The sequence below is a fragment of the Trichoderma harzianum genome (assembly GCF_003025095.1).
Source record: "Trichoderma harzianum CBS 226.95 unplaced genomic scaffold M431scaffold_9, whole genome shotgun sequence".
In the NCBI taxonomy this organism is placed as follows: Eukaryota; Fungi; Ascomycota; class Sordariomycetes; order Hypocreales; family Hypocreaceae; genus Trichoderma; species Trichoderma harzianum.
In genome coordinates, this window is record NW_020209257.1 from 87,233 (window position 1) to 108,322 (window position 21,090).

The 21,090-nt window shown below is 45.8% G+C and overlaps 7 protein-coding genes across 7 annotated transcripts; 5 read left to right on the forward strand and 2 right to left on the reverse strand.

The window, feature by feature from the left end:
* Positions 1-1,474: 1,474 nt before the first annotated feature.
* On the reverse strand, positions 1,475-3,211 carry M431DRAFT_7060 (hypothetical protein; the record flags this gene model as incomplete). Its single annotated transcript, XM_024921812.1, has 2 exons — positions 1,475-2,970; positions 3,031-3,211. 2 exons carry the CDS (start codon positions 3,209-3,211, stop codon positions 1,475-1,477), a joined length of 1,677 nt encoding a protein of 558 aa, XP_024772198.1.
* A 2,297-nt stretch (positions 3,212-5,508) lies between these two features.
* Positions 5,509-5,994, forward strand: M431DRAFT_89973 (hypothetical protein; the record flags this gene model as incomplete). Its single annotated transcript, XM_024924092.1, has 2 exons — positions 5,509-5,576; positions 5,640-5,994. The coding sequence occupies 2 exons, from the start codon at positions 5,509-5,511 to the stop codon at positions 5,992-5,994; spliced, it is 423 nt and encodes a 140-aa protein (XP_024772199.1).
* A 685-nt stretch (positions 5,995-6,679) lies between these two features.
* Positions 6,680-8,056, forward strand: M431DRAFT_509802 (hypothetical protein). Its single transcript, XM_024919361.1, has one exon. The coding sequence runs from the start codon at positions 6,727-6,729 to the stop codon at positions 7,981-7,983; it is 1,257 nt and encodes a 418-aa protein (XP_024772200.1). The 5' UTR covers positions 6,680-6,726; the 3' UTR covers positions 7,984-8,056.
* A 730-nt stretch (positions 8,057-8,786) lies between these two features.
* On the forward strand, positions 8,787-12,741 carry M431DRAFT_496852 (hypothetical protein; the record flags this gene model as incomplete). The annotated part of the gene is made up of 5 exons (XM_024917531.1): positions 8,787-9,916; positions 11,009-11,013; positions 11,115-11,877; positions 11,955-12,534; positions 12,598-12,741. 5 exons carry the CDS (start codon positions 8,787-8,789, stop codon positions 12,739-12,741), a joined length of 2,622 nt encoding a protein of 873 aa, XP_024772201.1.
* Positions 12,742-13,026: 285 nt separating this feature from the next.
* M431DRAFT_509803 (hypothetical protein) lies at positions 13,027-14,323 on the reverse strand. Its single transcript, XM_024919362.1, has 2 exons — positions 13,180-14,323; positions 13,027-13,119 (listed from the first exon to the last, which is right to left on the reverse strand). Exons 1-2 carry the CDS (start codon positions 14,168-14,170, stop codon positions 13,073-13,075), a joined length of 1,038 nt encoding a protein of 345 aa, XP_024772202.1. The 5' UTR covers positions 14,171-14,323; the 3' UTR covers positions 13,027-13,072.
* A 2,137-nt stretch (positions 14,324-16,460) lies between these two features.
* On the forward strand, positions 16,461-18,574 carry M431DRAFT_119460 (hypothetical protein). Its single transcript, XM_024912074.1, has 5 exons — positions 16,461-16,821; positions 16,879-17,221; positions 17,282-17,629; positions 17,696-18,160; positions 18,222-18,574. Exons 1-5 carry the CDS (start codon positions 16,510-16,512, stop codon positions 18,359-18,361), a joined length of 1,608 nt encoding a protein of 535 aa, XP_024772203.1. The 5' UTR covers positions 16,461-16,509; the 3' UTR covers positions 18,362-18,574.
* A 114-nt stretch (positions 18,575-18,688) lies between these two features.
* Positions 18,689-21,061, forward strand: M431DRAFT_521684 (hypothetical protein; the record flags this gene model as incomplete). Its single annotated transcript, XM_024920477.1, has 1 exon — positions 18,689-21,061. One exon carries the CDS (start codon positions 18,689-18,691, stop codon positions 21,059-21,061), a length of 2,373 nt encoding a protein of 790 aa, XP_024772204.1.
* Positions 21,062-21,090: the final 29 nt, after the last annotated feature.

A 21,090-nucleotide genomic window follows, 5' to 3' on the forward strand; every position in this document is an offset into this window, starting at 1 on the left:
TACCCAGTAGGATACGAAGCCTCTGGCAGCCATGGCGGATGGCGGGATTGGTGGCTGGCTGGCTCTTCGTTTTCAACTCTATAAAGTGTGTAGGTTGGAGCTACAGTATAGTGCGGTGATGATGAGGATGAGTATTAGTGGAGTGTCGGCTACTGAGTGTACAAGATTCGAATGAGTATCGTCAAAGCAAAGGGATCATGAAATAAGGAGAAGAAGAAAAGAAGCATAAAAAGCTCCGGAATCCATGGGCCATGATGTATAAAAGTACTGGGCAGGGCCAGGGAAAGATCGGAAGAGCGAGCTAGAAGTACACGGAAAGCGGACCACTGCTTCTGCCCGTCAATCTTCTACGCATATCCTGATCGCCGCAAGCATTTTTCTACGAGGGAGTACATACGTAAGTCATCGAACGCCCCGTTCCCATAATTCTTTGCTAGAGCGTGCAAATCATGTTATCATTCATTCGTTCATCTTACTAAACAACAGCGAGAAGAAAGCAAGTTGGCACACGCGACCCTGTGGCCGTGGATTTGGCATCGATGACGTCGTATGACGGAGACGATGGGTCGAGGGTCTCGCTAATGCATCCCAGGAGGGGCTAGTGGCGGCTTGGTTGGGCGCTTGGCGGTATTGGGTAGGCGGGGTTCCCGATCCGGACTCCGGAGCTCGATTTGATTGGGTGAGATGCTTACTGTTTGCTTTGTCTTTTTTCTTTTTTCTTTTTTCTTTCTTTTTTCTTTTGTTTAAACAATTGGGCGGAAGCGGAGATAAGCGACGGAAAGAAAAATAAGGGTCGAAGACGCGAAGTCCAGAAGACTGGAATTAGTCATGTATGACTTTGGCTTTCTGGTGGCTTGGGTTCAAGTCAGATGGCGCAGCTGCCAAGCGGAATTTGACGTGTTCGCTGTGGCTCAGTGAAAGGAAAGTGAAAAGATGAATTTGTTGTTAATTTGTTGTTAATTTGCTTGTTATTTTTCTCTTTGTACGGTCTCGTGAGGAATGGCTAACCATCACTCGGACCTATCAAAAGCTCTCCGTGCGTCATTGCCAAGCCTGGAACAAATTATACAAGTCGTCTTCAATTCTCTTGATGATATGGAACCACCAAACTTTCTCCTTCGGAATGGAATATTTCCCATCAATTAGATTGCCTTACTCATTGACATAATTTCTACGACTTCCCTCTATCGCACTGCAACCTATTGGACAAGAGCCAGCGCCCAAGCTATTAGTCCATAAGCTTGTTGTCTGGCTTGTTGTCTGGCTTGTTGTCTGGCTCGGTCGGTCCCTAAACCACCACACTACGCAACGGTAGCTAAGACGGCAGTTGGGCTCCTCTAGACTGTTGCCCAGATGTGGATTTTTCTGTATTTTGATAACTCTATACACAATGCTCGTGGTTATTACTGATAAAAAGAAATTAAAAAAGAGACAAAATTTTGATAATAGTTCAGGTCCATCTAAAGACATCTATCTAGTAATCATATGGCCTCTCAAATGCTGGATCATATGCATCTCTAATTATGCCCGCTCCACGGGCGACCTTACGAGTCGCAGTATCGAAGGGATTTGTATCACCATAATATAAGAAATTTGCAACGGCTTCATGAAGCCAAATCGCGCGCCCTTGAGTATGCTCACCCGGGATAGGTACAACATAGTCGACTCTTGGTGGCGTAAGCCACTCATGCCAACGCAGCGAGTCGCGCATCTCATTGAGCAACTCAAAATCAGAGGCAGGATATAAAGACAAAAACCCCAACTCAAGAGACTGCAGCCCAGTAAGCTGTGATAGCGCCCTTATTAGATCAGCGCACACCACTGGGAAGTTCCACAACCGAAAGTGCCGCAGCCCAGTCCAATGATCAAGAGGAAGAAACGATCGCAGCGCCGGTGGCAGAGTCTCTGCTCTGTAATAATTTGCATCCCAGTTTGTCTCCATGCTGAAATGCTCAAGGTGTGAAGCTTCTGCTAGGGCGTTGCGTAATAGGCCGCTGCGAAAAGCTGGCCAATTTGAGCGTTCTTGTCCATCCACATTAAGGGATAATTGCAACTTCTTCAAGTTAGGCTGCTGAAGAACAGATAGAAAATTAAGGTATTCCTGGCACCGCTGCTGAAAGAGGCGGCAGTTAACGCCGGTATGAAGATAATGGGCGTCGATGGAGAGTTCAGAGACACGGTGGTGCTGCCGCTCTTGAGCCAAAATTTCGGTGACTAGACAGTAGCCACGCCATTTCGTCTTTGAATCCTCCCATGGCTTGTCAAATTTAGTAGCTTCACCGGCCCGTCGAGTTGGCCAGCCGCGAGGAATTGGATAGTTAAACCCGTAGGGGAAGGCTCGGATCATTGGAGTATCATAGAGAGGGGTGAATAACCACCCATGAGCAGCAGGTGTAACAGTGACTCTCTGCAGCGCAGGAAACCGTCGCAGACCATATCGAAGAGCCTCGGCATCAGCTCCACTGGCAAATACTTCATCCTGTTGGCTCAGAAGATCTTGGTAATATATCCATGACTCTAAGAAGGATAATTCGGCACGTGCTTGCAGTGCTCGTATCACATTCTCAGGACGGCCTGGTCTATCAGTGAGTTGGCGATTTTTCAACTCGGATATGTGGTCGTCCCGCTCAGTGTAAAACCAATTCTTATCTATTGATAGCTCTAGAAATGGATAGCTTAGGGAAGACCACTCATTTGATTCAACGCATTGGTCGTCAAATGAGCGATAAAAGAGTGCATCGTCATAAATGATCTCGGTAATGCCCTTGCGATAGAAGCCATGATCGGCAATAGAGCGGAAGACTTGAATATTCAGCAGATTAGCGGAAAGAAAGACTCGATTGATGCGCAGGTTGATGGTGCCAAAGCGTCTACAGGTCAAGCGCAGACTCTTGATTGAGCGATTGTCTAGATGGTTCACAGTTTTCTCTATGAGTTCGGGAGGCAGCGTGGTAAACAATGAAGGAGAATCTGTAGCTTGCAATCAGCGCCTCTTTCATCTTCGTCGAGCGGAGAGGTGTGCAAATGCACCTGGCGGTGTGAAGGCTGTGTAATCGACGGGTGAACTAGTATTGTCAGCCGTGGTGGCGATTGGAAACATTTGGCGTATCTTATCGGCTCTTCTGGCCATGGCGGCCTCTGAGAATGGGCCATTATCACGATGCTGTTGCTCGGGATGTTTGGGAGGTTCTCTTGATGAGCCAGACCCCATGGCTATATGGAGGATTTGACAACAAGTAGTTGAGCTAAGTTCATTTACGTGCTAACACAAGTGGCGGGATTGATGGCGGAATAAGATCGCAGCTACATGTAGGCAGTGGTTGCCCAGATACCTGCAGTATTATATAAGTGCATACATGCAGTTAACAGCTCAATTGCCATTTGATGCCAAGGACACACACCCATCGAGGTATATGTAGCGGCCAGATAAGAGTAAGTTGAATGGCAAGATCTAAATAGCGATTCAACGCTCAACACGGCATTTTACATGATGGAGGCTCATGTATCCAAGTCGCTAACAGGGAATTCCTATCAGCAAATACCTAGTGCCACGGGAAATCTGAAAGAGGGACCACTTGTTCAGATCCTCATGTGGGGAGCTAGGCAGCCCAGCTCGCGTAAACCGCTTATAATATCCATGAGGCGACCTAATCAAAGGGAAAGAGTGACAAGTCTTCATGTTTGCAAGTTGCACTTTTATTTTTATATCGCTGCAACCTGACCTAAAACTGGTTCGCACTCTAGGGTTATTTCATGGCATCTCAATTGTATGGGAAGATACATACAAGGGCCTGACTTAAAAAGAATATCTCTCGGTAGTAGAGGAATTCACCCAGTTATAAGAGTTATATCAGACATGAAACTTAATAAAAAACTGGGCATGAAATTCATCAAATACTTCAATATAAGTGAGATATGAAATATGTTTTGCGCAACACATGAGGCCATATAAGACTATAAGAGCACGTGATGGACCAGAAACAACGGCGTTTAAAGTCTACGTATCTTGAAGAAGAGACCTTGAACTTGGCATGGGCAAGTAATGTAAGTTCCTAACTCTTTCCTTTATTTTCACTCTCATTGTCAGATGAAATGTACTAGAAAAAAGATCAATCGGATTGTCTAAAACATGCGCACCCGGGGCTACTTACATCGTATAAATAACAAATATAGATAGAAGGACTAAATGATTGCGCCTCTACAGGGGCTGTTTTACAAAGATCGAACTCCAATTTAGCACAATTATAAATTCTAGTCTATAGAAAGACTTATTTATTAATCCTTGAGTATAAATTCCCGCCGTGGAAAGAGTGGATGCTGGAAAGCTATTAACGCCCGCACTTCATATGAAGCATAAGCGCGCAGCCGCTGAAGGGGAGAATTGCTTGCGGACCAGTTGCCGACATATCCATATTGCAGCTACAAATATGCATATGCAGCACCCGGAATGAAACACAAGATGAGCCGCCAGAGGAAGAGAATTGCGGACTAGCTGCCGAGAATTCCTCATTCTGGCTATAGGTGTGCATGTAGACAGCATCAGGACCACGGTGTAATAGAAACAATTTTCAGAATTCTCGTAGCTCGCAAACCTAGCAAGTACTTTCCAAACGGTCAACCGAGCTATCGTGAATGTCTAGTTTGGATGCATGTGTGTGGATTTCCCTTCTTTCCGCTTCTTTCCGCCCACTGTTTATCGTCAGCGAGAGCTGTAATAGTGATACAATCACACGCAATTGGTGGATTTGCTTGCCAACCTAATGCTTCGTGTTTCTTACTACATCCGGAATAACATCTGCATTTATGCGAAACCCACTATAACTTGATAATGGATTTTGTACATTTATTTCACATGCATGCAATACTCATACGTGCGATTTTACTCAGTTGTGCTCGGCAACGTTCAGCTTCGTCTTTACTATCTCTTCTATCAAGTTTCTTGGGACCCAGAGTTACCTTATAGATGTGAAACTCTGGAACCGGACTCCGTAGTAGACACATTCAACTTTGGCTCTTCCATCATCTGTCGCTCTTGTTCTTATTTATCCTATCCCCAATCTCTTTCCAGCTTTCAAAACGTGAGGTTTTCGCGCAAATTCTATATCAATATGTATCCGTACTCATACGCAATTGGTGGATTTGCCTGTGCAACTATTTTATTTTTCCGCCTCATGGACCCATCAGGTGTATATAGTCTTACTCTCCTTTCCAAAGCTCAATTGTTGTGGCGCATATAAGTCAAATAGCTTACACCTGGAAATACTTACTACAGGCGCCTGCACACCGCTAACTGGTGGGGTTGGGCGACGCATGATTCCATCTGTATACCAACCTATCATGAGCCTCATCTAGAAGGACTCTAAATATAGGTAGACGTAGTTTATACTATACAAATTCTAGATATATAAAGACAATCCAAGCGCCATTTCCTGATTTTTATTTTGCAGAGTAAGACTCAACACTCCAATAAATAGCATTTCTATCTTATTACTCCTTACAAGCTTCACCATGTTCCAACCTACCGCTGTTCTGCTCGCGGCTGTTGCCCTTTTCATTCCCAGCGCTTTAGCTGGCGAGTATGTTTTAGCCAATCTCAGATCCTCAAGTACTATATGGGCAGTATTGTTAATTCTATGTAGGGGAGTGCATCTTGCCAACTGTGGCCCCAATGTCGGCTCGCCAGAAACCAGTGTCATCGTCTACTACCCAGATGACTCTCAGTCCAACACCGAGCCACTTTCACAGAATATTGCCTTTGCCACCAACCCTGAGCGCGTGGTGACCTGGGAGGGAAACTCTTATACTGCCAGCTTCGCAACTGGAAACACCTTTACAACTCATATCGGAGCTGGAAGCTTCAGCTTTGGCCAGTATGCGGGAAGTGGAAACAACCAGCAGAGGTCGTTTGCTTGCTTCAGAGACAACAACAGGCAGCTTTGGCGAGCATCAGATGCTTACGCTTGCTTCAGTATCTACTACTGCCTCGACGCATAATTAAAGTAAATAATAATGCTTAGATAACACAATAGACACAAGTCTAAACAAATATCACAGAAGGTGTTGTCAAGGCCGCAGCAGGAAATAAAGGTTAGGCATGAAAACAATAAATTATTCCTTGATCAGCGAGAAATCCAAGTTCCTGTCACAGATTATATCATGGAAGCTGTAGCTGGCAAAGATGGAAATCAGGGCGTGGAAGTGATGAGATCACCTCTCAATTAAGGAGGAAGATTACTGCTACAGAGGGGGTTCTGGGTTGGGAACTATTAACGTTTGCTGGAGTATTCCTTATTACAACGATACGGTTCGAGAGAGCGTCAGGAGAAACCGCATAAACTCCACGGGCCTCACAGAGCGAAAGTATAGAACCAAGGAGCTAGATGCATAAGACTAGGACAATGTAAGACCATTGATCTTACATAAAGGCGTGTCTTTGTTGGAATAGACTAAAACCTAGAGATGTGCGACAAGTTAGCCAACTACGAATCCCTGTCATATTTGTTGCTACCATTGAACTCATGCTTACTTCAAGCTACCCTCTGATCCTACGGAGGATCCGCTCGGCCCGATATGTAGTGAATACCGAGGAACGGAGTTAATGCGCTCATCCGTGAACAAAGCTTTGCTCTGCTTGGACTTTTGTTGGGTTCAACTTCTCTCCCACTACACTGTGCTCATTCGTGCCTCTTCACAGCAGACCAAAATCGACTCACTTTGCTACTCAATATGGCTTCACCAGCTCCCCAGGTTCAAATCTTGGACAAATCGGACTATACAAAGCAGTATCTGGTCACTCTCCACAATGCGGACCCTCTGCCCGATCTAGCGGCCCGGGAGATCCGTATCCGTAGCAGGATTATCTCCAATACGACGAACAATTTTACATATGCACGACTTGGCCATCTCTTCGGCTGGTGGAATGTTTGGGCTACAATTCCATCACTGCCTGCACCATACAATGATGACTCCAAGTACGGTCGCGTATCTGCTTGGGGTTACGGCGAAGTGATTGAGAGCAAAAATGATAGAGTGCCCATTGGCACCAAGCTGTATGGCTACCTTCCTATCGGGAGTTATCCCGAGATACTCCAAGTAACCGTTGAAGATGAGACTGGCCACGTCTTGGAGACAAGTGAGCGAAGGGCTGGTCAAATGCAGATATATAACCGATATATACCGTATCCTCCAGAGCTGGACTTGGAGGCAGACAAATCGTCCCGAGGTTTAGACTCTGCCCTTCGTGTCTTCTTTGAGACGAGCTACATGTTAAACCGATATGCATTTGCTTGGGACTCGGCCAAGCTCTCCCACCCGCTTGGAGTCCCGCTACCTTGGAGTTCAAGCGATGCTGATCTCGCAAACGCCGTGGTGGTGCTTCTCGGGGCATCTGGAAAGACGGCACTCTCGTTTGCATATCTACTACGCCAATCGAGGCCCGCTGAACACCAGCCTCGCAAGGTCGTGGCAGTTGGGTCAGACAAATCACGCAGCTTTACCGAAGCAACTGGTCTATATGACGACTTGCTACTGTACACAGATATTTCGAGTACGGATGACAGCATTGCGACTCGGCTAGGCATCGATGCCAACACCAAGGTGCTGCTCGCCAATTTTGGTGGGAGAGGCACAGTCGATGAGGATCTGCATGCTATCCTTACGCGTGCCTCAAAAAGTGTTATTACTCTCATCGTTGGTGGTGATCCCCAGGGAAAAGGCTCCAAGCTGAACGCCCTGACAGAAGTACCCGGCAGCGGTGTCGTTGTGTGCAATGCTTCTGGCTTGCGAGACTCCGGAATGAAGAGTGATGGAAAAGTAGGGTATTTTGAGGGTCTCTCACAAGAATGGACGCGACTCAAAGAGAATGGAGGCATCAGCGGATTAACGCTGCAATGGGGTAAAGGAATGGAGGATTATAGCAAGGGTTGGGAGTCGCTTTGCAACGGAAGCATCGACCCGACGCTTGGCCTAGTATATGAAGTGTAGTACCTGTATATGGTTACTCAAGGTCAGATATACATATGATCCCGTAAACGGATGGAAATTGACAAACGAGGTGAATGATACTGAGCATTGTGACACAACTTCTTCCCGGCTTTGCACAAACGGAGACGTTTGCCCAACGGATTCACTTGTTTCCCTTTACTGTAAAACGGAAGGCTTTTGCCGACACAGAGGTGAAACTCACCTATAGTAAGAAGTTAGTTGCATCAACGCCAATTCAACTATATTCACCACCTCAACCACAAAGTTGAGACAGTCACGGTACATCGTGGGTAGAAGGGGCTCGAAAAGCAGCCTTGGATACATGTATCTAGGGAAGGGAAGCGGTGATACAGAAGACTCCAGTTGTAGTACATAAGGTGTGAATTGCCACAAGAGACGGGAGCCACGTCATTCACTTGCTGCCATGATCTCGAAGCACAAATATCTACAGTTGTAAAGGGATGTGAATGGGCGGAATTAACGGCAGGTTACATGTACATGTACCTTAGGTATCTCGCGTTTGCTACACGCATAATTAGTATTGGTTAATTCACTTTGTCTGAAACAACTTGTTCTGAAAGTACGTGCTATAGTCACCAAGCAGATTTGGTATACTTGACATATGCCTACATGCATGTGTATATCCCATGATCCCACTCTACCAAGATTATAAATACCTCTCATGCGGTCCAGGTCTCCTCGAGCTATTGGACCTTTACATACAAGTCATCAATACCCATCAATATCCACATCAGCAAAGCCACCATCATACTTTACCTCATCTTCCACCTTCCACAGAGACCATGCCAGCTTCTGCAGACTCTAAGAGTAGCAATGGCTCACATGTCGTGACCAGGCCAAATCCAGATGTTGTTGGCGTCAACAAAGACGAGCCTGTTACATCTTCCGCCCAGCTACTGCGCTGTGCGTCTAAAGCTTGGACGATTGAGGCCTTGGATGCAAAATTTGCGCAAACAAACAAGAAGATTGGACCAGAATCGCGCCAAGTACTCTACCAGTCTTTTGAAGACATGGATAAGAACAACGTGTCTTTGGTACCCTACAGAAATGGATTCGTTGATGGAATTATTCGTGCTTTCCAGCAAGACCTCCATCTCACGCTGCGCCCTGACGATGTATGGCTTGCCATCATGGTTCAATTCGGCTTCTACGTCAATGGTCGTGCTGAAGAAATGAGGCGATTCTTCGTTACCCATGAAGGGAAAAAGCAGCTCGTTGTAGATACGGGGCTGGTGAGCCCTCAGTGCGTCGACCTCAACACGCTTGCACGAGCATTTGCCGATCTGATAGAAAGGAATGTAATCGACCCCAACTTCAAGTCGTGGATGTTGCCAAACTTTTCAACTACAACCAGTGAGGATGTAACCACCGCTGCAGTCGTTATGATGGCGACTGTGAAGGAATATTTTGAATATATCGCAAAGGGTGGGTGCGGATTTCCAAGTGTTACACTCCTTGGAGAGAGAGCAGATTGGGTCAAACTTGTCGAGAAAGTTGCAAAAATCGCTACCTATGGCGAGGAACTTTCAGTCTGGAGTAGCCTTCTTACCAAAGTGGCGGAGAAAATGGTCGAAACATTTGACAAGCCGGACTCGCAGACAACCAAAGATTTCTGGATGAGGGCGGTCCATCACACCGGAAAAGATGGATCCGGTACGGTAAAGTCCCTTTCCGGATGGATCACCGCCTTTTGCTATTGGGATGCCGAGGGTAAGAAGATTTACCAGCTTCGCGATGTTGAAGGACCGGCAGCGGATAAGAAGCGATTCATCATTGACGATACTGCTTTTCCCATAATACGTGCTGCGGATGTTCCAATCGCGCTGGCCGAAGTTCCGATAATGTTTTTAGACTATAGAAGTTTCACATGCTACGAAACCACTGCGATAGCTGGGTTTGTGGGAGCAAAATCGTCTGCGACGGAAGACAGAAACCAGCATGATACCTTTCAACCTCAATCAGGCTATTGGGTATTGGTTGACAAGGCTGGGCCAATTCCTGAAGATTTCCGTCTAAGAGATGGGTATGATATTCTTTTTATCTAAGATGTAGATGATTAGTGGGAAACGGCAACATTTTGTCACGATGGACTATAGGTAGCCGCCTAGATGGTGATGTAGCGAATGTCATTGATGTGACTTTTCGTGTAGCTACATGTATTAATTAACCTGCTTTTACGGATGAAATCAATCTCTCTTTTCCCCGATTCTTTCTGATAATATTAAATGTTATCTAAGTGCCTGGCTACTAAATTACATTAGCGTTCCTGCCATCAATATTGACAGGCGGCTTCTGTAGCCTGTTCATGAGCTCGGAGTATTTGTAGGTGATGAAAGGTAAGGATCAATTGAGGATGTGCTCAATCCATCTACTAAGTATAGATTTGTCACAGTGAGCCCACGTCTTCTTGTACTTTGGGGGAAAAGGCCTCTGTTGTACGAAGTATACTCGGCTTAATGACTTGTGATATCAACATGCGACTTGTAGAGGTGTCGCACATTCGACATATAGGGGCTACGCAGCGAGGTGAGATTTAAGGCCGGTTCAAGTTAGAATTTATAGACTAAAACATATAACAGGGGGGATTTCTTGAGTGGTGCTTACGTGTATCTTACAGTATGGTAATAATCCGTAGCCTCTCTTTAGGGGCTACCAAGCCTATCTGCGAATCTTTGGGCTTGACTTTCTCTTGCATCTGTATTTTCCTAATGCTGTGAATGTTTCGAGTCTTGGGTTTTCTAGATTTATAATCGCTTGGCAGATCAGATTCCGATCACTTGAACCAAGCCGTGGTCAAGTCAGCAATGGCCCAACAAATCAAGCAACAGACAAAAGTGATTATTATTGGCGCAGGTAGTTGCATCCAAGTGAAATCCGAAAAAGCAAAGAACATTACTAACTTAGAGATAGGGTGGGCTGGCCTGGCTGCAGCAAAAACGTATAGGACTTCCATACCTACTCTGAGAAGAAACACGAGGAATCTATTCAGCTTTTGCTAACGCAGTATAGGTATCTACAGGCCAACCCTGCGATATCTCTAACGATTCTGGACTCAGAGTCTACAGTAGGTGGTGTGTGGTCCAAGGCAAGATGCTATCCGGGCTTTATAGCGGATGGCCCCGTGGGACTGTTCGACTTTAGCGACCTGCCAATGCCCGGCGTCGTTGGGCTCAAGGATTGGGATGAACTGCCTGGCATGAAAGTCCACGAGTATTTGCACGAGTATGCTCGAAAGTTCCATCTTCTGGAGCGATGCAAATTTGGATACCGAGTCACGAATGTTCGCCGAGGAGCACTAGAGAAGGGATGGATCGTCGATGCTCAAAACACCGGTGATGGTGGGAAGCAAATTTCGCAGACTTTTGACTGCGATAAACTAATTGTTGCCACGGGAAACTTTTCGAATCCTAAATTTCCCGACGTGGCGATGGCCGAGTTCAAGGGCCTGGCCATACACACCAAAAACATCGGGCAGCAGTACGAGGCCCTTCTTGGAGCAGACGTTGAGAGTGTTGCAGTGTACGGAGGTGGAAAGTCAGCTATTGATGCTGTCAACCTCTGCATCGAAGCTGGCAAGAAAGTGCATTGGATCATCAGCGACAAAGGCAACGGGCCTAACATGATGTTTAGCACTCGACTGAAATGGGGCTATCACGTCGGCCAGTTTGTTGGAAGATGGAAGGACGTGTTTTCTGTCAGCATCTTCAGCATCGACACTTTCTTTGGAAGATTCTTCTACAGCGGCAAGAATAAGCTGGGGACGTGGCTCATTGGTAAGTTTTGGTCTTTTGCGACGAAGAAGACGAAAACGGGCGGACTCTATGCAGACATGACCGACGAAAACAGGCAAAAGTTGTTGCCTGAGAGTAACAGGTAAGTCTTTTAAGAAGCAAACCGAATAATTCGCAGGTATACGATACTGAACATAATACTAACACGACTTGCCGCAGTGCTTTGTTTTCGGCGGCTGGAGGTGCAGCTTTGCACAGCTGTCCCAAATTCATCTCAGAGTTGAGTAAGCCAGACGGTCTCCTTACAGTTCATCGAACGCGTATCACGTCTGCTCAAGACCAAATTCTTCATCTCTCCAATGGCAAAACCATCAGCTGTCAGGCTCTGGTGTTTGGTACGGGATGGACGAGTGAAGATGTCCTATTCGATCCTGCGCTCGGACTTTCTTTAGGTTTACCTAAGCCTGCGGTGCTCGAAGACGACGTCTCAACAGAATATTGGCAAAAGCTCCATACAAAAGCTGATTCTGACATATTGTCGCTTTTGCCAATTCTTAAAGATTCTCCTGGACGCAGGACAGCAGATGCCCTAACGCCATACCGTCTATATCGATACATGCTGCCTTCATCATTAGCCGCGGCAGATGACCACTCCCTCATCTTTCTAGGATACTTAATCAGCATTCAAACTCACATCCTCAGCGAAGTCTCTGCTTTATGGGCAATCTGCTGGCTTGAGAACCTCGTCGACCTTGGCATCTCGAAGAACAAGGAAGACATAGACTATGAAATTGCAAAAGTAAATGCGTTCAGCTTTCGGAAGAATTTATCCCAAGAACCAAGTGCTGGTAGTGGGATTCAGCATTTCATTGACTTATTGATGAAAGATATGGGACTAAAGCCGAAACGAAAGGGTGGTTTAGGAATCAAAGACACGTTTGTCCCGTACAGATCTCAGGATTATCTAGGTATTGTGGATGAGATCCTGCAAAGGTCAAAGGCGTGAGTTGGAGCCTCTATTCGGCTGCCTGGAACTTCTTCTCTCATTTATTAGAAGGATTTCATCGTTTACAAATACAATATTAGGAGAGTAACTCTCTCTTACGCAAGTAAAGATCCTAGACTTGATGATGTATTCGGCAGCAATATTATGTACCTACGTGTAATAAGAATAGAGAATATCGGGACAGAAGAGCGTCTAGCTACTATAATCCAGCTAAGAGTCATATTCTACTGTATCTGAAATTTATTGGCTAATTGTGGCTTGCATTCTGGTAAAATTACGCTGCTAAGGATAGTAATCAAGTAAGACCACCTAGTCAAGGATCCCAATGTCTTTATTTTCCTTTCCATGCCTTTTCCGTATGGTCAACAGTGCTCACAACTAATGCTATATAAGTAACTATCCTCAAACTCTAGTCCACACAATCGACGGGTGACTGACCGTGCGACAAGGTGTCTTTAATTTTCTGTTCAGCCTCAACTTTGTTCGATGGTATGCGGTATAGTAAATCTTTCGCATAAGCAGCTGCCGTCATTGCGGCATACCCTTGCCAGTCCTTATTCTTGTGTGAATCGGAATAGTCACAGATGCCTCGAATGACTAAACACGGAAACTGGTTCATAAGTCCAGCGGCCTCCATCTCAAAACACAAAACACCCTTCTCGGTGGCGAGTTTATCACGCATGATAGCGTCTTTCATCAATTGATTTGCAGAAGCAATAAGGCCATAGTGGATAGCCGGGTTATCTTCCTCCTCCGTCCGCACTGAGCGTGACACCAATTTCACTGCTTCGTCGCCGCATGTAGTCTGACAGCCAGCGCCATCATTCTCAATGTGAACCACATCACTTCGATACAGCCTATCGCTGCTTGGATCCGGCCGCGTGTACTTCTTCCGGAGTCGTGGCTTTAGATTGAGAATCTCACGAATAGTGGTCTCGATATCATGTCCTTCGCCTTCGTGCTGAGCTCTGAGCCCTGCCATTGCTGTTCTCAGGACTGTGGGCGGTTGATTTAAGAATCCAGTGGTCTGAAAACTCTGATTCTGAATTGTTTTACCAAAATCATATTGGAAGACGCCGCCCATTCCATCACGAGGAGCGCTCACAACAATATCGCCGAGACGAATATCATGGCTTAGGCTGGGCGCGCCGCCGCCGATGCCGACCATTAACCCAATCCTGACATTTGGAAAGCTATGGAGCATGTCTCTCGCCACGCTTGCCGCAGAAGCTATCCCGTATTCTCCGTCAGGAAGAACGGCTATGACGACGTTGTGCTGTCCGATTCTCCCCAGTGTATAATCGTTGTTATCATGTCTAGAGACGCTACTCGGAGAGCCGTGTCTCTCATCTAGAAAAGCCTGCGCAGCAACGTATTCTGTACTTATGGCGCAGATCCAACCAACAGCATATACTTCAGGGTTTGCCATGATGTCCTTTTATGGAATGGGTTGAGACAAGGGATGGAAGAAGAGGCCTTCGCAAGGTACAGGTAATCAATACTTCTAAGAATTTTTGTGGATGTGTTCTGTAGACAGAGTCATTTGCAATGTTCGAGTTTTCTGAAGAAAGCCCAAAATGACAAGATGAAGCGGGCAAAAGGTTAGGCAGCAACAAATCCCCGCTGCATAGCAGCCAATCAATTCGGAATATGATATTAATTTCTATAGTCGTGACGAGGCTGAAGGATCACATGTATGTAGCGACAAGTGCCTCAAATTACAAACCAATTAGTAAAACAACGGCTATTACCGGCCAATGTTTAAGTGAGCTGTATTTCCTGTCCAAACTGGGCATTGTCAAGCAACTTCATGCTTGGGCGGAAATCTCACCCAAAATCTTGTTCCATAATAATGGTGATAACAAAATTGTATTTGGAATGAACTCCTGGAGAGATAGTTCCCAGAGTTCCTCGACCTGGAGCTCTGCAGAGTCATAATGCATGTAGAGTGCATGTCAGCTTTCTGTCTGTTTGGTATTTTGTGCTTTTTATTTCAGATAGTGGGTGGGGAAATGGTATGGTCCGACACATGCAGACAACTTGAGGATTCGAGTCATGCTCTGTAAGAGAACTGTGTAGTCTGACTCCAGCAAGCGAACGAGTTAAATAAAATACATGGGTCTTTAGGCGAGTTGGGGCCAGATACAACGTTGAACAGCGAGACACTCTTTGCATATGTAGCCCTAGCATGAGACTTTGGCAACGATTGATGCAGTATTTGCAACCTTGCTGTGTCAGCACTAGCATTGTTGCAACCCCTGTGGGGGATACGGAAGCAGCTCCGTCCAGCCATGCAGATTTGACATAAAGATTATTAACACGGCAGTGGGACATTCAATAGACGCTAGAGATAAAGAATACACATCCCCGTACCAATGCTGTAAGCAAAAATGCGGGCGGAGTACTAATCCATGTGACGTGGACCTTACTACTCGGCGATGTTCCCTCGAGCATCACGAGAATTGACTTTTAGCAGCGGCCAAGAAAGCATGTGAACAAGCTAACTTACGGAGGAAGGGAACCAACTAAATAGACTATACTGAGATTGCTCATACAGAGATGCAATGAACTAGAGTGTGGGGGCAAGTTACACGTACTTTGTACGAGTACATGTATCTAACAGTCAGGGGTATCCCCATGAGACCGGCGGCCGGGGCCTACCACCCACTGCATACAAAAGCGGCTCTTGGCCAAATTCCTACATGTTGCACAGTAAATTTGTTGAAACTTGGAAAAGTCGCCATTGCGAGAGAGTTTGCTTTACTTGTATGTGTGAACTGCGTGAGTTTCGGCTCGTCCTGCTGTTCTCAACGAATACCAAGAGGCTTGGTCAACAAGCACATGAACTGTGGAATTCTAGAAGTATAATTCCCTCTTCCTTTCTTTCGTGCGTTTATTAGAATATAATCGTGTTTCGTTTACTTCGTACTGTAGTTGTATCCCCTCATTTGCAGCTAGGATCTAAGCCACTTTTGCCAGCTGAATGCAACGCGTAAACTTGGCAGTGCTTCTTTAATGGAGATACAAATCTGGACCTGTAGGTTCCCATAAGCTTTTTTCCATTTTTTCTTACATAAATCTCCACTCTAGATGTCATACACATGCAGAATAATAGGAATTTCCACTTCTTAGGTTCAAGGCTAGGATATAAATTTGTAGCGCTGACATTGTCGATATATATAAATATATCATTATAAATTACCCCCCAAAGCATAACATGTATAAAGCTTTAGGAACCCTTTTCACAACGCGTATTTTATAGTCAAAGTATACTCAAAGTCCATGTATAGATATACGCCGATAAAGGGCATTCAGACATTCAATTTGAGCTATGGACAATGTCACTTTGAATCCCACCGTTACATATTCTACACGAGTGCTGAAAACTTGATTTGAATAAATAATGACACCATAATGTAGGAGTCTCATATCTATTTATTTTCTTCCACCACTCCTAGAGAAGCCACCCATCCAGCTGTGATGTGATGATTGGCATCTACAGGGGTTTAATGCAATTTGCTACACTTGGTACAACCCTTACCCCTCTACTCGCATCAACAACGTCGCATCCAATGGACCATAGACTGTCGAGGCCCCTTATCTATGTGATATGTGATAAGTCTTCGAGTTTGCAAGCGGGTCTGCTCTTTAATCATACCTATATATTGAGCAGTTTGCAAGCTGATGTGGGAGTCATAACAGGAACTCATTTCAAGCTAATTTCTAAGTTTCTTCGAGTTTTAGCTAGTTCTCAACGCTTGGTTTCTCATGTTATCCCTTCTTGTATCCAACAAGGGGGCTATTACCCAAGCCTCCATTCTTGGAGTTCTACTATGTCTCGCTACAGCTCTGTTTAGCCGTTCCCTTCGAAAAGCAAGTCCGGCGAAAAAATATCCAGCGGGACCCAAAGGATGGCCCGTGATCGGAAACTTGTTCCTTTTCCCAGATGTCTCCGCGGGCAATGACAAAACGCTCACCTCCATGGCAAAAGAATTTACTGGCCTTTGCATGCTCTGGCTTTTTTCACGGCCAGTGTTGATTGTGACCAAGCTGAGGGATGCCAAAGAATTAATGGACAAAGTATGTTTCTCCTTCTAGATTATGAACCAAAAACGTCTAAATATTAACTGTTCCAAGCGAGGGGCCATTTTCTCCGATAGGCCTCCATTGAATATCGTCGTGAAAAAGATTTGGCCAAACATGTTGCCGATCAAACCCTCTGGTGAAGGATTTCGATTTCTGAGGCGAGTTTATATTGACCTACTTGGTCCCCAGACATCGCTAGCGGTAAGGAAGTATCAGGAATATGAGTCGAGAATGATGCTTCGCGATCTATATAATACCCCTGAAGCGTTCAGAGCCCACACAGAACGATTTTCAACGAGTGTGATTTTCAGTGCGGTGTATGGAGTAAGAGTCACCCGCCTTGACTATCCCATCATGCGTGAGCTATTCGACATATTAACTCGTGCAGCAGACAGTAAGTTAATCCGAATATGTTGGACTTAAAATTATAAATGGACATACTGATTCGATATAGGCGTTCTGCCGGGAAGAGTGTTGGTAGACTATGTACCAATTCTCGAGAGGCTACCCGAGTTTCTTCAGCCATGGCTTTGGTCTGCGAACTCATTACGCCGTCGCGAAGATGCACTTCACGCCGGGTTTTTAGCAGTCCTAAAAAAACAGATAGAGACTGGAGCAGAGTCTTATTGCTTTGGTATTGATGTTTTGAAGCTTCAAAAGAAAAAAGGGCTTGACGACAGGCTTACGATAGATATTCTCAAGGGAATAATTGATGTTGGCTCCGAAACTACCAGTAGCATGATGCAATCTATCATCAAAGTACTGGCAATGCATCCCGAGGCTCAGAAAAAAGCCCAAGAAGGTGAGTTCACATACGTCCTTATACGAGTAGAAGGTCATTGATACTGATTCAATGCCATTGGAACAGAGCTGGATCGGGTTGTAGGCCCTTCACGTCTACCGACCTGGGAGGATAGTTCCAGCCTTCCATATATCCGGGCTCTCATAAAGGAGCTCCATAGGTTTGCTCCTCTTTTGTATATTGGGGTACCACATGCCTCCACAGAAGAAATATCTTACAAAGGACTCACGATACCAAAAACAATTCTGCTGCCGAATGCGTTTGCTCTTTCAAGGGATCCTGAGCGGTATGCCGATCCTGATGCGTTTGCACCGGAGCGGTTTCTTGGCGATGACCTCGACGCTTTCACCAGCGCGAAGCAGGGTGATTTCCTTAAACGAGACCACATCAACTATGGTTGGGGCCGAAGACTTTGCCAAGGTATTCATCTGGCTGAGAATTCGTTATATATGCAAGTTTCTCGTGTTCTGTGGGCTTTTGACATTGCGACCATTCCTGGAGAGCCACCTCTCAATATTCATGAGAAAGACGGCAAGTATTTGTTCCGTATACTTGTATTTGATAGCTAAACTAACACTCTGGTGCTATATAGGCGGATTCATTAAGAAGCCTAAGGCTTTCCGAGTATCCATTACGCCTCGATCTGACGAAGCAGTTCAAGTGCTGCTACAGAGCGCGGAAGAGGCAGTGACAGAGCTCCCAGATGCAGATACCGTGGAGATGTCTTTTTAATTGCGAAAGACATTGCAATGAGGAAAGAGCGTATGTTTTATTGGTGATGCTGATAGTATCAACGGATGTATGTTCCACACATCTATATTCGGAAGCTTTTCAGACCAGATCACGTTTACATGTCCCAAATTGACGCTGCATATCATTGATCACATGTATTATTGAGACGAAAAGATGAGCGGGGTAGAGCCCACCCATGGAATGAGTGAAATATACCTGTAACTTGATGACCCGTCAGCAAGAACTGCAATCATTATTCTTGTATCTATTTCAGAGCTAAAGAAACTCATTTGACTATTGATTGGTGTTCCAGGCATTTCGCTCATCATGCCTGTCGCTGGCGAGCCGTTGCTTGACGATGCCTCCAATGATCCCACTCATAAAACTCGATGGAGTTATACAAGTCCTACTGATCTTCCGCTACCCGATGAAGATCCCACACAGAAATTCTGTCCTCGCCATGCTACAACTATTGCTCGCTTGAATAGGAGCTCGTTTGGTCCTTACCCAGTTGGCGTGGATTCAGCAACTCCCCATCGCGATTGGCATTTCGGGAATCTCGATTATATCCTGTCGCATCGGAGCTGGTGTCAAGTGTGTGGCCTCATTGCAGATGTTATTAATGAGGATCCAGCCAACTCCATGTTAGAACGCAACAATGCGGAAATAATTGCCTGCTGGATATGGGACGGAGTGCTCAATAGGAGCGGCGACGAGATGGGAACCCTCCGGTTGAGAGTTGCCCCGGAGATGGTTGGCTGGGAAGACTTGTTTGAGCCATTTGATCTGGTTCCCCTAGTAGACAGTGGCACAAACGACTCTTTATTTCTAGGGAGAAACATTGAGGAAGATCAGTTCGATCTGGAATTGGTCAAAGTTTGGACCAAGCGCTGTGCCGAATGGCATGGCAGCGAGTGCCTAGATACGACACCGTGGCAGACGTCTCACTTTGGCGTGCCTTTTATTCGGATGATCTCCCTCACCGACTACAACTTGATTGAGTCATCTTGTCCTCTACCTTATGCAGCGTTGAGTTACGTATGGGGGACTTCTCCCGTATTCAAGACGTTGCAGAGCAATGTCAAAGACTTGATGCAGCCACAAGGCCTACCATTGCCGTCTCTTCCGAAATCGATTCGTGATGCTATGGTTCTAGCACGCGACCTTGGTTTTCAATACATATGGATTGATTCAATATGTATCATACAAGATTCTGGGGACGACAAAGTACAGCAGCTTCGCATGATGGACAGCATCTACAGTCGTGCAAGTCTCACTATTGTCGCTGCAGCTGGCGCTCATGCAAACGCAGGAATTCCTGGTTTACAACCGGCAACCAGATCACGAAAACAGCATACAGTCCAGATCTCTAAAGATCTGACTCTTGTGGCCCTCAATCCAGATACTCATCGCAAAGCGACAGCTACAACATGGAATACAAGAGGCTGGACCTATCAGGAACGACTTCTCTCAAAACGGTGTGTCTTCTCTTTCCCTGATGGATCTGTGAGCTTTCAATGCTCAAAGGCTGTTTGGGGTGAAGATTACTACGCTGAGACGCCAGATCTGAAACGTTGCGCGCCGATGATGGACATTTCCTTGAATCGAAGCTGGATGGCCCCGGGATATGCCAACGAGAGAGGCGCTCCAACTGTGCATATAACAAACACGCCGTATCTACAGGAATACTGCAGACTTGTCGAAGAATACACTGGCCGCGATCTGTCATACCCGAGCGATCGACTACCCGGCATCAATGGCGTTCTAGACGTTTTTCGAAGAGAGTTTGGCCTTCAGTTTCTTCATGGGCTGCCGGAAGTTCTCATTCATATGGCTCTTCTCTGGCAGCCACGCAACAAGATGAAGCGCGTACCCAAAGACCCAAAGACAGGTTTACCGTTCTTTCCGAGTTGGTCATGGACCGGCTGGACTGGGCCAGTTGGATATGAGAACTGGGATGCATTCAATAGTATGCCTGACCTGGAAGATCGTGCCAAGCGTGTCATTCCTTTCGGAAAGTTGGCCAAGATGGGGTCAAGAGACCTCGAATATTTTCCTTTACCAACAGAGCTTCAATCGTCTCTCAATTGGTCAAAAATTTCCACAACGAGACATGGAACTTGTTATGCTTTGGATGACAATGCCAACAGGTATCATTCAATCCCTTACATAGCACCATCTACAAGGCCAGACGAAGTCAAGACATTTGGGCAACCGCTTTGGCTTAGTCTACGCACGCGTGTCGCGCGTTTCCGATTAACAAATCTTGTTTTGAGTTCTGATTTTAATAAAGAAGACTTTCCCATCGAGAAACGTGGCCGCTTTGGACTTTCTCTGCCGTCACCATCTACAGGCGACCGCCCCTGGTTGGGAACAATTCTTCTATCTGTGCAATATCATGCCAAGATGACCCAAGACCATGAGTTCATAATTCTATCAGAAAGCTATGGATTCGATCGTCAAGAGATGGCACCAGCGGCGGCCATGAAAATGAAACCCTTTGAGGTTTACGATGTGATGATGATACGGAGAGTTGTTGGCGAGGAGTTGGCGCAGTATAAATCCCAGCTTGCAGCTGAGACAGCTCATATGGATAAGTGGTTTGATGGAAAAAGCTTTGTGGAGAGAATTGGAGTTGGACGGGTGGTGAAAAGTGCCTGGGACGGTGACGACAACTGGGAAGACTTTGTTCTTATCTGATGTTATACTCAATTCTTTTTAAATAACAT

Excerpts from the sequence above, each read along its gene's own strand:
- M431DRAFT_509802 (XM_024919361.1), top strand. The coding sequence starts at position 6,727 with ATGGCTTCACCAGCTCCCCAGGTTCAAATCTTGGACAAATCGGACTAT.
- M431DRAFT_119460 (XM_024912074.1), top strand. The coding sequence starts at position 16,510 with ATGTTATCCCTTCTTGTATCCAACAAGGGGGCTATTACCCAAGCCTCC. Across the intron at positions 16,822-16,878 it reads CCAAAGAATTAATGGACAAA|CGAGGGGCCATTTTCTCCGA; the intron begins GTATGTTTCTCC and ends AACTGTTCCAAG. Across the intron at positions 17,630-17,695 it reads TCAGAAAAAAGCCCAAGAAG|AGCTGGATCGGGTTGTAGGC; the intron begins GTGAGTTCACAT and ends CCATTGGAACAG.
- M431DRAFT_509803 (XM_024919362.1), bottom strand. The coding sequence starts at position 14,170 with ATGGCAAACCCTGAAGTATATGCTGTTGGTTGGATCTGCGCCATAAGT. Across the intron at positions 13,120-13,179 it reads TAAAGACACCTTGTCGCACG|TTGTGAGCACTGTTGACCAT; the intron begins GTCAGTCACCCG and ends ATATAGCATTAG.